The sequence below is a fragment of the Emydura macquarii genome, unplaced genomic scaffold (assembly GCF_026122565.2).
Source record: "Emydura macquarii macquarii isolate MOO-44397 ecotype Brisbane River unplaced genomic scaffold, CSIRO-AGI_Emac_v2 contig_2473, whole genome shotgun sequence".
Lineage (NCBI taxonomy): Eukaryota > Metazoa > Chordata > Testudines > Chelidae > Emydura > Emydura macquarii.
In genome coordinates this window covers 17,750,660-17,766,940 of record NW_027132610.1, presented here as the reverse complement: position 1 = coordinate 17,766,940, position 16,281 = coordinate 17,750,660, and the positions used below count along the sequence as shown (strand labels likewise).

At 42.1% G+C, this 16,281-nt stretch overlaps 1 protein-coding gene across 1 annotated transcript in view; it reads right to left on the bottom strand.

Moving 5' to 3' along the window:
• Positions 1–10,689: 10,689 nt before the first annotated feature.
• The window catches only part of ATP7B (ATPase copper transporting beta), an 81,858-nt gene continuing 76,266 nt past the window's right edge, over positions 10,690–16,281 (bottom strand). The window contains exons 17-21 of the mRNA XM_067563064.1: positions 15,803–15,945; positions 13,899–14,102; positions 13,671–13,788; positions 12,959–13,061; positions 10,690–11,459 (exon numbers count right to left, since the gene is read on the bottom strand). Coding sequence (XP_067419165.1) covers positions 11,195–11,459; positions 12,959–13,061; positions 13,671–13,788; positions 13,899–14,102; positions 15,803–15,945 — 833 coding nt within the window. The 3' untranslated portion in view covers positions 10,690–11,194. The remainder of the gene's footprint in view (positions 11,460–12,958; positions 13,062–13,670; positions 13,789–13,898; positions 14,103–15,802; positions 15,946–16,281) is intronic.

Sequence of the window (16,281 nt, the reverse complement as noted above, 5' to 3'; positions counted from 1 at the left end):
AAATGATTGATGTTGCATCTGAAGAAAAGGGACTCCTGAATTTAGGGCTAGAATGAGAAATGATTAATTCACAACCTCCAGGACACAGAAAACACATGATGAAGTATATATTGTCAATGGTGTCTATTATTAAAATGTGGTAAATGTTTGCAGTAAGTCTGCAGTTGCATGATCCTTTTTTGTGCATTTTTTCCCAGTAGGAAGAAAGCTTACTAGCTGAGATGTGATATAATGAGCAGTGGTGAAAGAAATTAACCAGCCCTGGGCAACCTGAGCACTGGGAGGCCCCAGCCCTGGAGTGCCAGCCAGGCAGTTCCTGTCCCATCCCCAGAGCACTGTTCAGGCAGCCCCAGCAAGGCGGCCCTGGCGCCAGCTCCAGCTGCTCCAACTCCCAGACAACTGGCTGGCCTACCTTAGCCCCAGTCCCCATCTGTTTTGGGGGTGAGGTTGAGCAGGGGGCGGGAAGAGTGAGCAGCATCTGCCTGGGCTGGGATCATGGGGGAAGAGTGTGACACAGCAGGAGGGGGCAGGGCCTTGGGGCAGGGCATGGGCGGGGCCACATCTGGCTGTTTGGAGTGGCTTAGCCTCCTCTGGCCTATGATACCTGCTGCCCAGGGCTGGCAGTGCTTTCACTTGGAAGCTACTCACTAATACAGACCAACAGGTTCTTCTTTCTATTTGTAAAAAGGTGGTATGGTCCAGGAGACTTGGGTATTACTATCCTGAACTCCGCCAGTGATTTGTTGGGTGTTCCCAGGCAAGTCACCTCACTTCTCTGTTCTTCAGTCTCCCCATCTGTTAAATGAGGACAATAGCCACCTTTGGAAAACATGTTTTGATCTGTGGGTGAAAATGCAATGTGATGTTAATTATTATTGTAAGTTGCAAACAATGTAACTGGACCCATCCTCCCAGGGCAATGAATTAAATCAGGAGAGAATTTTAACAAATAACAAAGGAAATTTACTTTCTGAAACCACCAGAAATCCCTAGCACAGGAGAAGCAGCCATAGCTGTCAAAGTGTTGGATTCTGCAAACACCCCCAAACTGAAACTAATCCCCAAAACAGGGACTAATTAAAAAAAACCCACATTCTCATGCCATCTTAATAACAGGGCATAAACAGATCAAAGCGGATATGAGAGAATTAGCCCTTTGGGGAAATGTAGAAGCATTTCCTAATTGCCACTTCAGTACCAGCATAGATGCAAGTGAGTTGAATCTACTATTACCATTGGTCAGTGAACTATGACAGGGTGTTTCCCAGCCAATGCATGCCAGGACAAGATCATACAACACTCAGTGTTTAATCACTGCACTGTAGCCACTTGTGCCTCTAGTTTATCAGCTCGGTGGGGCAGAGAGTCTTGTCTTTATTTAGACCAATTTACCTTTTGTAAAGTGATGCATGCACCCTCAGTGCTACATACATCATTAATAATAATTAGGCTTGGCAGAACTCAGGGGGGGGGGGGGGGGGTTATATAATTTTGACAGATAATGCCAATGTTTTAAGCTTTTTTTCAATTTTTATATATTTAAATTTCCACAGTTTCATAAAGATATGAAAGAGAAAGACAACATCACATCAAAATATACAAAGTAAATATTCTTAAATCAAACTCTAATCAGTTCTCAAGCTGCATTTTTCTTACTTTGCATATCTGTAAATTTCTATTATTATTGATGGAACTATTTTGTTGTCCGTTTGTGTGTGAAATCGATGATTACCAACATTTACTAATAAAGAAATCTAATCCTTCCAAGGCTGCTAATAATAATGTGTACAATAGATAAAAATACTGCTCAGATAATTAAATAGTACGAATAGAGTTATCGTTATCATTGCATTTTTATTGCCATTTTAAAAACATTTGTTTTAATTAGTGAAGCAATAAGTTGAGCAGCGATGCTCCCATGCAGCACAGTAATTAGTAATGAAGCAGATGGGAAACTGCAATGCGGGCACAACGTAAGCCCTTTGGAAGAATTTGTAATCTGCTCCTTTTATTGCTAATCAGGTTTCAAGCTGCAGTGCTTCCCGAGGTGCCACTTTCATAACTTAGCCATCACATACATTGTTAAAAACAATTGTGGTGGTGGTGGGGTCTGGGGAGAAAAAGGAAAAGACCTTCCTGAATATTTTACAGTAATGTTGCACGCAGTGGCAGTGTTGTTGTAGCCATGTCAGTCCCAGGATATTAGAGAGACAAGGTGGGTGAGGTAATATCTTTTATTGTTGGTGAGAGAGACAGGCTTTCAAGTGACAGAGCTCTTCTTCAGGGCTGGGAAAGGTACTCCGAGTGTCACAGCTAAATACGAGGTGGAACTGACGGTTTAGCATAAGTAATTAATACATATTTCAAGGGACCATTCAAGGTGAAGTGCCCATGACCTCATCCAGGGCACTAAGTGCCCCATTAACAACTGTGTGTGTGAAACCAGACAATCATTTGAATGAACTCACCCAGGAAAATGATAAAAGACAAAAAGCACCCTATCACCTGTGCGTGAACATGTCTCACAAAGGGATCACTCTATATCTGATCTAGCAGTCCTGATCCTCAGAGGAAACCTGCACAACACGTTCAAAAGATGAGCTTGGGAGCTTCCATTCATAACTTTGCTAGACACTAAAAATTGTGGCCTGAACAGAGACACTGAATTGATGGCTTATTACAACAATCTATAACCCCCTAAGAACGGCCTTCCCCCACCTTTCTTTCCCCCCTAAAGGCTAGTCTGCACTTAAAACTTACAATGGCACAGCCGTGTCGGTACAGCTGTGCCGCTGTAAAAGCGCTTGTGTAGCCACATTATGTCAACAGGAGAGAGCTCTCCCGCTGTCATAATACCTCCTAAATGAGTGGCGGTAACTATGTCGCAGGAGAGCATCTCCCACCAACATAGCACTGTCCACACAAGTTCTTATGCTAGCAAAACTTACCTCGCTCAAGGGGTGGGTTTTTTTTTCACACCCCTGAGTGACAAAAGTTTTGTCACCATAAGTGCTAGTGTAGACAAGGCCTAAGACTGGAGAAGGGGTGTTAACAGACCACTTCACCTTGAATGGACCCTTAGAGTATGTGCTAAACTATCTGTTCCATCTTGTATTTAGCTGTGACACGCTGATGTTGCCCAGATCTGAAGAAGAGCTCTGTGTAAACACAAAAGCTTGTCCCCAGGGCCATATTATCCATTAGGCACAATAGGCACAGTGCCTAGGGCCTACGAAACTTTCAGGGCCTACGAAAAAAGTTTTTATATATAATTTTTTTTTTTTTAATTTTAAAAACTATTTATTAATAGCTTAAAATCAAATTAGTTATTTCGGTCGGGGGGGCCTATGAAGGCAAGTGTGCCTAGGGCCTACGAAGGTCTTAAAACGGCCCTGCTTGTCCCTCACCAATAGAAGTTGGTCCAATCAAAGATATTACCTCAACCACCTTTTCTCTCTAATAACGTTGCATTCATTTCTGCTGACCTGTCAGCTACAGATTTGGCTATTTAGGAGAAGTACAATTACAGGAGGCTGAATTGGAGACTAATTTCCAGTTTGTTTTTAATTGCCAGTTCTGTTTTTAAAGTAAGAAATTGAAAAGCTGAGATGATGGATTTTCAAATGAAATTTGGCATGGTTTCAGAAATGAAATCAAGCAACTTTGGGAGCAAGCATATCTAGGGGTTAGCACAAGGACACAGGCCCAGAACCTTGGGTTCTATTCCAGGAGTAGACAGTGACACCTGATAAGTCACTTAACAGTGCTGTATCTCAACTTACTGCTTTGCAAAATGAGAATAATACAATAATACTTAGGGTAGGGCTACATATAAAATGCTGCATCCGTGCCGTTGCACTAATGCAGCTGCACCACTGTAATGAAGACCCTCTAAACTGATGGGAGAGAGCGTCTCCTGTCGGCTTAGTTACTCCACCTCTGTGAGGCCTGGTCTACACTGATAAGTTAGATTGACAGAATGCGGCTTCCGTTGACCACATAATGTTTGCATCTCCACTGGCAGGTCAGTTCCACTGACCTAAATCGCGGGGATATTTGACTAAATAAAACCACCTCCGCAAGAGGCATGGCACTGAAGTCAAATTGTATGGGTCAAATGAGTGGCAGTGTAGGCAGAGCGCAACATAAATCGAAATCATTGGCCTCCGGGAGGTATCCCATAATGCTCTGCTGTGACCGCTCTGGGAATTTGCATTCTACTGCAGTGTGGCCACATAAACAGGATACAGCCATCCCCTCGAGACCCAGGAAATTTTGAATTCCCATTTCCTGTTGGCTCAGCGAGGAGACAGCTTGCAAGCAGAACCGATCATGGCGACTGCACGCCCCAGACGTGATCCAGCCTGGTGTCAACCCGAGGTGTTGGATCTCTTCAGTCTGTGGGGCAAAAAGTCTGTTCTGGCTCAGTTCTGAGCCAGCAAAAGAAATTTGGATATCTATGAGAAGATATTGCGCGGCATGTTGGAGAAGGGGCACAACAGGGATGTGCACCAGTGCCGCGTAAAAATCAAAGAGCTGAGGCAGGTGTATCAGAAAACTAGGGAGGCAGCAGGTGTCCCCCTGTCCCGCCTATCCCAGCTCAGCGAGACCTGTACACCGGCAGGGAGAGGAGGATACCCCGACATCAGCACCCGCCTCGCTCCCTGGCTGTGCAGAGCATCTCAGGAATTTTTCCCCCCTCCTCTCCCAGCAGCAGCCTGCACTCCCTGTATGCCTGCCATCGGAGAGCAGGATTGATTCCCTCGGAGTTCTCCCACAGCCTTGTCTTCCCACAGACCCAGGAGAATGATCCAGCCCCTCCACAGTAGTCCAGGCGGATTGTGTCTGCTGCCGGCCTGCTCAGCTGGGCAGTAGCTGTGTCAGCTCTCCAGGCTGAGCAATTTCAAAATTTCCTGGGGCTTGGAAAGGGGAGGGGCGCACGCCTGTATAGCTGGAGTGCAGGGCAGGGCAGCAGACTTCAAAACAGTGCGCAGTGCAGTCAAAACTCTGTAGGACCCTAAGGCCTGGTCTACGCTAGCCCTTATTCCGGCAAAAATTTGTCGCTCAGGGATGTGAAAAAAACATAAATTTTGCCGGCATAAGTACTGGTGTAGCCAAGGCCTAAGTCAATTACTTCTAGTCGTACCTTTAGTGGACGTGGAGGATACCGATCACAGTCCTCTCTATAACAGCCCTGTTATCAGTTCCTCCTTCTGTTTTTTCTCAAGCCTAAACATGCTCAGTTTTTTTAACCTTTCCTCCTAGGTCCGGTTTTCTAAACCTTTTATCATTGTTGTTGTTTTAGCTGGACTCTCTCCAATTTGTCCACATCATTTTTAAATTGTGGTGCCCAGAATTGGACACTGTACTCCAGCTAGGGCCTCACCAGGGCCGAGTAGAGCAGGACACTTACCTCTCATGTCTTACATACAACACTCCTGTTAATACACCCTAGAACGTTGGTCTTTTTTGCAAATGCATGACATCGTTAACTCATATTCAATCTGTGATCCACTATAATCCCCAAGCCTTTCCAGCAGTACTGCTGCCTAGCTATTTATTCCCCATTTTGTAATTGGGCATTTAAATTTTCCTTCATCAACGTAATGGTTTGCACTCCTTTACTGAATTTTCATCTTGTTGATTTCAGGCCAATTCTCCAATTTGTCAAGGAGGTTTTGAATTCTAACCCTGTCCTCCAACGTGCTAGCGACAGCACCCAGCTTGATGTCATCTGAAAATTTTATGAGCGTATTCTCCATTCCATTAGCCAAGTCATTAGTGAAAATATTGAATAGTACCAGACTCAGGACAGATCCCTTTGGGATCCCATGATATACCCCACCCCCCAATTGTACATAGAATGACTGATTATTACTCTTTTAGTACAGTCTTTCAAACGGTTTTGCACCCACCTTACAGTAACTTCATAGGGGCCACACTTCCCTAGTTTGCTTTAAGAATGTCATGTGGGACTGTGTCAAGAGCATTCCTAAAACCAAAATACATCAGGACTACTGCTTCTCCCCATCCAATAAGCCAATAACCCAGTCAGAGAAGAAAATAAGGTTTCACAAAAAAGTTACACTGTTTAAAACTAATGTGCAGGCTGAGAAGTTTAAGTGTACAATGCCATCCACCACTGCTTGAATTTAAAGTCTGCCTACTCTTGTGCTTTTCTTTTTAAAATTTCAGCTGTCAAGAAAATATAATGACAATTTCAATAGGCAGCATATGTGGAACTCAGGAGACATTTGACTGTCAAATATGCCAAACAAGCAGTTCATAGCTGACGGCAAATAAAGAGGATCTGAAATCTTCTGTCCCCAGGTGAGAGTAGCAAGTCAGCCTTGTATTTTAGACCCTCTTTATTATTTGAAAAAAACCTGCCCTCTGCACTTCTACTTTTCCAGTAATCATCATTAAAATGTTTGGGTTTTTCAGATGCTTCAAAATTAGAGGGATTAATCAACCACTCCCTGGAAGAGTTTGTGTTTATACCTGTACTGACATCCAGTGGTTATTCTGGGTAATATTGTCACTCACTGTATATAAGGGAGTATATATCAGGCCTCTTTTTCCTCAAATCACCGTCTAGAAAATGATGGACCTGAGTGGTGGCACAAGATAGCTCAAATATTCTCTCAGCAGATTTACTCCGTACCAATTGCAGGGACAGATGAATTCCAGGAGAGAAAAAAAGGCTTATTTCTGATGTGTAGTCTCTTTTCCTTTCTCTGCATCACCAAGGAAGACTTCCCCAGTTATCCTCATGCATATTATATATTGGGGAAGAAACTAAATGAACAGTTGGGGTGGTTGCTTGCACTGAGAATCTATGTATCAGCTTCATCTGCCTCCCCAATTGCATTGCTTTATCTAACTAGGAGACAAAGACAGAAATGAATGTGTCTCCTGCTGTGTTTGCTCTTACCTGACCCACAAGTAAGAGCAGGATATTTGCCCCTCACCACTTCCTGTTTTCCTTGTTATTCTACAATGATTTCCCAATGAGGAATAAGTCTCTTGCTGTTAACTTTTTAGAAAAGGAAATTAAATCTGGAATTTCAGTATTAGCTGATGTAACATTCTTCTATTCCATTGTATCATTTTACCACCTACTCATTGTTTTCTTCACACAAATGTATCAAAGGAAGTATGGTTCTGGCAAGAATACTTAGTCATAACAAAGGTGAAGCTAGGTTGGGTACAATTCAAACTGAATCTCTGCCTAAATTGGCTGAAAGGGAGGGGAGGGGAATATAAAAATTAATTCACGCATTCTTACAGTAATTTTCAATGTGCCAAAAATATTTTATACAAATATGGAGCTCTCATGCATAGGGAAATAGTTTTGTAATAGCTCACAAGAAACATGCATTTTAATTATTTTTTGATTTCTTACTCTACAACAAAAGTGCCCATCTCAGGTTCTGGGGGCCCGTAAAACATGCAATTTTTAAAAATTGAAAACATATCAAATAATACCTAGCTCTTATATAGCACTTTTCATCAGTAGATCCAAAGTGCTTTACAAAGGGCGGGCAGCATCATTATCCCCATTTTGCAAATGGGAAAACTGAGGCACAGGGAGATGACGTGACTTGTCCAAGGCCACCCGGCAGACCAGGGACTGAGCTGGGAACAGAAACTAAAGTCTTCTGACTCTCACTCTAGTGTTCTATCCACTAGTCCATGTTGCCTCCCAGATTTGCCCAAATACTCCCAATACAAAGATACCCCAGCAGCAGGAAAAATCTAAATAAAAACTGAATAGCTGGGCCTGGGCTATTCTTCCTCGGATGTAGTAGCTTGTATTTTTCTAAGATGATTTTGGCTCCACTCATTATTATTAGTAATGATGGTGGTATTGAGGTAATGCCTGGAGATCCAGGCATAGACCAGGATCCCATTGTGCTAGGTGCTATACAAACAATGAGACTCTCCTTGCACAGAAAGCTCAAAATTTAAGTAACTTTCTAAGGACAATCTTGCATCTAGTCCCATGTGGGAGGTTCCTAGCACCCTCATGTAGCCCCACTGAAGTCAACGGGGGCTAAGTGAGATCACGGGGTCCACGCCTTAATTTGTTATTTCCTGCCTGTGTCGAATTATCCTAGGCGCCATTATATTATTTCTCAGTCCTCAGTGAGGTTTGAAATATTTCTCAGCTTAGGACATGATGCAAATTTAATTAGAGTGTTTATCCCTTCCTCCAGCTCATTAATAAAGAAATTAAATAAAACCGCAAACTACTCCTTAACTCCATCCTTCTCTCAATTGGATATCGTTGCCAATTGACAGTCCTCTAACCAGTTTTCAATCCACGTTAGACTGTAACTGTCGACACCAGTAGAATTGTCAAGTAAACTTTCATGACGCAGTAACAGACGCATTAAGAAAGACGAAACATATTGAGCCAGTCCTGATCCAAAGGAGTTTTGTGCTGAACCAAGAAATGATCTGTTTAAACTGGTGCATTTGCAATTTGATTTTAAAAAATAAAAAAGCAAAGCACAGCAAACCTGTCTGGCATTATCTGTGCTTTTGGGATGGGATTTCAGCAAGATCAAAGTTAGGCCAAAGCTGAGTGCTTTTGAAAAGCCCCGTCTTATCAACCCGGGCTGCTCACTGCTCATAGCATATCAGATGCACAGATTCTGCAGTCCAATAGCTTCTGTTTTCTCACAGTTTGTTTCACTTACCCAAAAAAGAAACAAAAATATGTGGGGAAAACCCCCCAGCTTTATTCTATGGACTGGCATGAAAAATGTTAAAAATAGTCCAAACAATAGAAAACCTTTCATTAGGACCAAGGCCAGCCAGCTATTGCATGTTTTACTGGGTATTTTTACAGTTGTATAAATACTTTTTAATTATCTAAAACAATGTTATAGTTTTGAAATGGAAATGTTAAAAATCAGTGTAATGACGTCCTAGCAAATGTTGTGACGAGGCAACAGAGCTGAATGGGCCATTTAGGGGAACCTAAATATAAGGGAATTATTAAAAAGGACAAGCAAAGCCTAGCACATTACAATTGGAACCAACTTCCCATGTTATGGGTACAATGCTCTTCCCCTCAGAGTCAGCTAGAGTGTGGACATTTATTATAGGGGGAGCACAGTTTAGCGCTTTGTAGGGAAACAGGCAACACACCAGGCTTTCAACCAAACCAATGCTTTCACCAATGATTTGGGTTCTTTCGCCAGTGTAAAATCCTGCTTCTCCCTCCCCCCCCATCAGAGTTTTGCTGTTGACTTCAATGGGACCAGGATTTCACCCACTCAACCCACTGAAGCGCCTGACTCAGAGTGCCCTGACTGAGAGACAAGTCTTGGAGGGTGAATTTGAAGACAAAGTTGCTGTGATTAAGCTCATGCTCTCGCGCTGCTGAAGTAGGCTTTTCTCTTCCACTTCAGTGTGTCATTACACTAGGCCGAGCAAGGAGATAAAACACTACAAAAATGTTAAAGCCCCATTTACATAAATTCCAGGAGATAAACCAGGGTATGATTAAATGACAAACAACTAGCACTGCTACGATGATTCATACCAGAATAAATGAGAATCTAGTGCTCTATGATTTCCATTTTTAATCAGTTTTCACTTTTATTTTAAATGACCAACAATTTGTGTTATCTGGTGCTATTAAACCAGTACAGTAATCTCAACCCCCATACCTTCACCCCCTCCAATGACCTTGGAATCCCAGGAACACTTGCCCACGCTCTATTCTGTTAGACCAGCATATTGTCTCCTCCTAGTGGCATTTTTAACGGTTGATTACAGTGTTTATGATCCAAGATAAAACTCAGATATGAAGTAAAAGTCACTCTTGCCTAACATGATCTGTAATAATGCATTAATTTTTTTACATGGGATAGGATGAGTATCCACCCAGCTGTAATACAATATATTGAGGGATTCTGATTCTGGGCTTTAATCTACTACTTCTTTCTCACCTGCCATTTGCAGAGAAAAGCCTCCAGAACCTCACCTCCCTGTTGAATCTCTGCTTTTGTCATGTCCCCTCAACTTCCATAGAGTGCTTGAAGAGCACATTTAGCTAACCTGCCAGCACAGAGACTGAGTGGGTCACATCTAACATTCTAGCTCCCATCAGGGCCAAGAACAAGCCCTCCAAGTTGGAAAGCATCTCCTCAATGCATTAGCATGAATGTACCAATAACTGAGCCACTAAGTTGGCTTACACTGGCACATTTACATCACTCTGCAAATCAAAGAAACAGCCAAACACGACAGTTATCAGGACAGGAGTGTCAAAAGATTCTACAAAAAGGTGAGCTATCCTGAACCAGTAAAACACTGAGAAGAGCTCAGACTTTGTGGATTTCAACATGAATTGCAGGGTCCCCAATGCCTTGTGGGATCTAGTCCCATATGGGAAAATCTGAAGACATAACAAATGTCTAAAGGTGGAACTCTATTGGGAAGAAAGGGCTCCGAAGAACACACATGAGAAAAATGGAAAACCTACGAAGAGTAGTTGGACGCAGCAAGCAAGTTTGGCAAATAAAATCATGTTTCATAAAATAAAATTAGTGATGCTAGGAGATAAATGATAATCTTTGAAACAGAATTTTAGAAGTTTTATGTACAGTAAAATACACAATTAATATATTTTGCTCTCATCAAATACACACGTTGTCTGATCCTTAAATATTGAGATGACTAGATTCAATACTATGTAAAAATATGATCCCCAAATATAGAGTCAAGTTTATTTGATGTCAAGTGTATTAGTTTTCTCTTTGATCTAGAAAATGAATTTGGCAGACTTAAATTTAAAAATCTTTTTACAGAAGTTCCAGAAAGAAGTGCAAAGGAGTCAATAAGACTAGACAGGCTGCGATTTTGATTCCCAGTAATTGATCGACAATGTAGGGGTCATGTTAGGCTTTGTGGACTCCAACTTCACACTGTGCACGGTGAATAATGTAAGAAGTAAAGAGCATAATCCATTGTAGGGTCTCAAGATTTGTCCATGACTGGTAATCATTTGCGACCTGATAAATCATAATTCACACAATCTAATGTTGAATTTTTGAGTAGCAGCTGCTTTGCAAACTGAACCATAAGGGCTTCCTTCATACTCATGGAGCTGTCTTGATTATTGCTGCTAAAGGTGAAGAATAACAATGACTTCATGTTCAGCTATGGGATGCAGTGTTTAAATGTACTGTTCTTCATCTCTGTCATTAATGAGCAGTGACCACTTGCCACCATCTTCCTCTATAAAACCACCATTTCTGTGCAGCTTGTCTGAAGTCAGAGAAGAAAGAGATACTTGACTAATCTGGTCCCAGGCACTTGGCCTGGGTGAATCCCTTCTCCTATCATCCATCCCAATGTGAACACTGATTTGGGAAGGAGTCAGTGGTTTCATGCGGCCTTGAGCTTGTGCTTCATACCGTTCTGTTCCTGGCTTCTTGTAACTAGGAAAAGTGGAACAGAAAAGTTTAGGATCACCCAACAGTTTTAAGAGCCTGAGTAGAGAACTGGCAACCGTGTTAGGAAATATCAGACATTTGTGATTAATCATCATCTGCTTCTTGTACTGCAAAAGAAGCATTAAGGACAAAGTACTGGTCACATCGTGACTAGCCATTTCCTTGATGGATCAAGTGCACCCTTATACTCTGAGACAAGAAAAGCCCGGGAGTGACATATTTGGTTCTTTCTACAGCTGTTACTGCATTCTCTGGAATCTAAGCTTTCATTCTGAAAGATAAAGCATCTTGCCTTTCTATCTGCTATGGTAATTATTCTGCACAGTATAAGGCATTACTGTCTTTTTGAGTCCATAGCCAAATATGTTTTGGATGATTCCCCATCACCTTACCGTAATGATTTCTAATATTAAAATATAAAGGTGTAGGATCAAATAAGATAGAAAACAAAGGGAAGTCCTTGCAGAAATTCCCCAGAGTTTGGCTAAACAATCCCTATAATTTTGGAAGGGGAAATCCCTGCAGATATAGGTATTGATCCTGCAGTCACTTGAGCATATACATAACTCTCCTCAAATGAATACTCCCATTGACTACACACATGAGTAAAGTTAGGCACATGCTTAAGTGTTTGCAGGATTGGAGTCATAATGCCAGAACTGATTTCCATACTGGAGCCTATTAAAAAAAATCACCTAAGGTAAAAATATGCTTTGTCCATTGTCAGCCTTTATTGAAGATTTGTGTCAACCTGAGACATCTGAAAGGAGCCTGGTTTTCAGAATATGGGTGCTTAGCACTTTCTGAAACTGTACAGGTGTCTCAAGTAGACCCCCCCCCCACACACACACACAAAATGGAGGCACTAGTCATTTTTTAAAAATATTGGCCTCTAGTTACAGTTCAAAAATAGAATCATTTCCATCAAAATAAAGGATGATACACTATCAACCACCAAATGCAATAGAATAAATGCACTTTTTTGTTGCTTCCACTTTCCCCCCTTCTCTCTGGTTAATTTATAATTGAATAAAGAAACAGAAACACTAGTATAAGTCCATTAGTAACTTATTTTTAAAAAGCATCAGTTAATGATGAATTGTAATGGAACAGCTATTTGAATGATTTGCCATTATAAGCTCATTTGGTATTCACAAAAAAAAACCCCCAAAAAAACCAACAACAAAACCCACTGATTATCAACTCAGTTGCTATTTAAGTGGATCTCAAAATACATCTGCACAGGTGGTGGTCATTGTCAAAGTTTTATCCCCTACTTAAAGAATAATAATTGGAGTTGGCATATATCAAGCATTCTCCTTTTAAGGAGATCGTTCTTTTTTTGGACCAAGGATTAGATAAAATAACCTTCAACTAAAGGACCATTTGGTAATTTTAAGTTTGTGACAGCCCATATACATGTCTCTAATTTGAGCTCCAAAACCAATAGTCTAGAGCTACTGATTGTTCCGTGCAAAACGTACCATTTCAGCTGCAGGGACGATAGCACCACAGATACTGAAGAAGCTGCCATTGCAGCTGACCCCATCCAGGGCTGCAGCACGATTCCTATAGGCATTAACACGCCTAACGAAGGAGAAAAAGTAAAATCACACACCCGTTACTCACACATTTAGTTCCTTAAAATATAGAATATTCTGTCCCTTTAATTTTAAAATGGGAAAGTTCAACAATTAAATGGACAAAAAGTCCCACAGCATGACTCATGGGACCCCTATAAACATGGATAGAGCAACATAACTTTACATGGGGTTTTTCAAACACAGGCCCTCAGTCAGCATGCTGTAGGAGATCACTTAAAATAAACCATTACAAACCACGGACTTAACAGAGACACTGGCTTAATGGCTCATTAAAACAATTTGTAACACAATTTACTGCCTGCTAATCCTAACCCTTAACTGCCCTCTTCATTTTAAGTGGTCTCCTACAGCCTGTGTTAACCCCTTATGCTTAATGATCTGTCCTATCTTGTATGTAGCTGTGACACTGTGAGTACCTTCCCCAGACCTGAAGAAGAGCTCTCTGACGTTCAAAAGCTTGTCCCTCTCACCAACAGAAGTTGGTCCAATAAAAGATCAACTCGCCTGCCTTGCCTCTCTCAACAAACCGGAGTCAGATCTGAGAGCAGGACTCAGAAGCTCTTTGACAAGCTGAGCTCTAGCAGCCACCTACCTGCCGCTATCGGTATCCCAAGAAGATTATAAATTAAGGCAAGGACCAGATTGATTCGTATTCTTCTGACCGTCCTCTTTGATAGATGAATACTGGCAACCACATCCAGTAAGTCATTCTGCAAGAGAAAAGTGCAGCGAGACAGTTCTTCACAGCTCCACACAGGCACATTTCTCAGAGCTCAGCATTGGCACAAGGAAAGGGATTATGTTAAACAATAGCGCTCACTCGAATAAGAACGACGTCTGCAGCTTCGATGGCAACATCGGTGCCTGTTCCAATAGCAATGCCAATGTCAGCCCCAGCCAACGCAGGGGAATCGTTGACTCCATCTCCAACCATGGCAACCTTTTTCCCTTCATTCTGGAGTTCCTGAACCTTTGCAACTTTGTGAGAGGGCAGAACCTCAGCAAAGACCTTTTTGATGCCAACCTACAAGCAGGGAAAGGAAAAAAAAAAAAAACCCCACTAGAGTAGAAAGTATAGCTGAGCCTTTTAATATGGTTTAACCATGGAAAAGAAAGCTTTAAAACATGTTTACTGTTCTGGATCAAACTTGCTGGGGACAGGAAGGAGGAACAGAGGGGTCACCCACACTTGAACTCCATTAAGGGCTGCATTAGCAACTTGCTTGGACCCAGAAGGGCAACATAATTTGCATAAAATGGGACCCCATCCAGAGGGGCAGCTGAAGAGACTACAGGCTCCCGCAAGCAATGCTCCTCCTGGATTCGGGCATTGTTTCGTACTGCAGTACATGGGGCTTCCTTGGCAGAATGCAAGAGGCAAGTGCTCTGAGGGTTAACTCAGCCATTTTGTAACCAGCTAAGTATTGATGGGCTTTGGCATCCTCCTTCCCCCATTATTATATATTATTTGTATTACTGTAGCACCTAGGTGCCCCAGTCAGAGGCCAGGAACCCTCTGTGCCAGGTGCTGTACAAACGGAGGACAAAAAGACACTCTGTGCCAAAAAGAGCTTATAATGTTTGTATAAGACAAGAGACAACAGATGGATATAGACAGATGGGGGAAAACGAGCCTTTCACTTCAAATGTAACGTAAGAGTCACATTTCTACATTAGTAAACACAGTGAAACCTTCATTATACAAAGGTCTCAGGAAAACAAACAAACAGTATACAGGAAGGATTATCACATGCAAGAGCAAAAGATAACAGACAAAGTAGTTATGTACCACTCTATTGTTGGGTTTTGCTATTTGGTGGATTACTTAAATGAGTAATTGAAGGTAAAGTAGGAGCAATAGTAGGAAGAAAGATGAGTAAACCAAAGGAAAAGATGGGAGCAGCAGAGGGAAAGAAAACATGGAAAGAGAGGGTAGAGAAGTGGCTAAGTAGAGCAATGATGTCACTATACCTTGGCTAGGTGACACCTATGGGTGATGATCAGATACATCTTATATAAGCCTGTCTGTGTCTTAGAAAGCAACCGTTTGTAGTAACGGCTCTGCTTAAGGGGCTGATCCCGTTACCACTGAAGTCAATAGCAAAACTCACATTAACTTTACTGGAAGCAGGACAGGGCCCTAAAGGAATTTTCCTATGTCACTAGAAGGAGCATGGCCTTTAAGTGAATGGAAGCAGGCGACTAACCCTTAGGGGGGAAATCACTGCCAAAAAACAATAGCTGGCATTAATCTTTTCGCTCTTGGCAGCTTCTGTGAGCTGTTCTAGGATTCAGTTATTTGAACAGAACTTCCTGGTATGCCAGCTTACTGCTCACTTCCAGTTCATTTAGCAACTTCTTTGTCATCCCCCTCAAAATGGTTTTATGTAGCTGCACCTCTAGCTCATACATTCACAAGAAAAGACTGCAAAGGGAAACAGAAACTACTGCAAGGGGCTGAGCACCCACTGAGTGGTGCTGAATGCTCATCTGCTCTTCAAAGGGAACTGATGGAAACTCAGAGCCTCCCTTGTCTGCTAGCTCCCACTATAACTCGAGTGCATGAGCCTACCTAATTTGCATGAGGGTGGAGATGGTTTCTTTTCTTCCTTTGTGCAAGACATCTTGCACATCTATGCAAAGGCTAAAACAAACAGCAGCAAAATTCAGTGGCAGAGCTTTTAGAACTGAGAATACATTTGCTTTAATACAAAAGAAAAGTACCTGAGTAGCAATTGCTTTTGCAGTTTTTCTGTTGTCCCCTGTTATTAGCACCACATCTATTCCCATACTTTGCAGGGTGTGCACAGCGAGCGCTGCCTCCTGTTTGACGGTATCTGCTATTGCAATCATTCCACACAATGCACCTTCACAAGGAAACACCCTCAGTTAGTTAAGGAGCTGCAGAAAGGCATGAAAAGCAAAGCGGGGCAAAGAGCATGTCTACACTGTAATTGGGAAGCATGACTCCAGCAAGTGTTGATGTACCCAAGCTACCTTTGATCTACAACAACAGTAGCGAAGCCACAACAGCATGGACTAGCCCCACCTGCCCACCTGGGTACATACTCTATTGACCCCACCCATGCTGCGGCTGTTGTTACGCAAGCTAGCTTTGATCTAGCTACATCAAAAGCTTGCTCAGGTAGTTCTACACATGCTGCAATAACACCTCCCAGTTACAATGTAGACACATTCCAAAG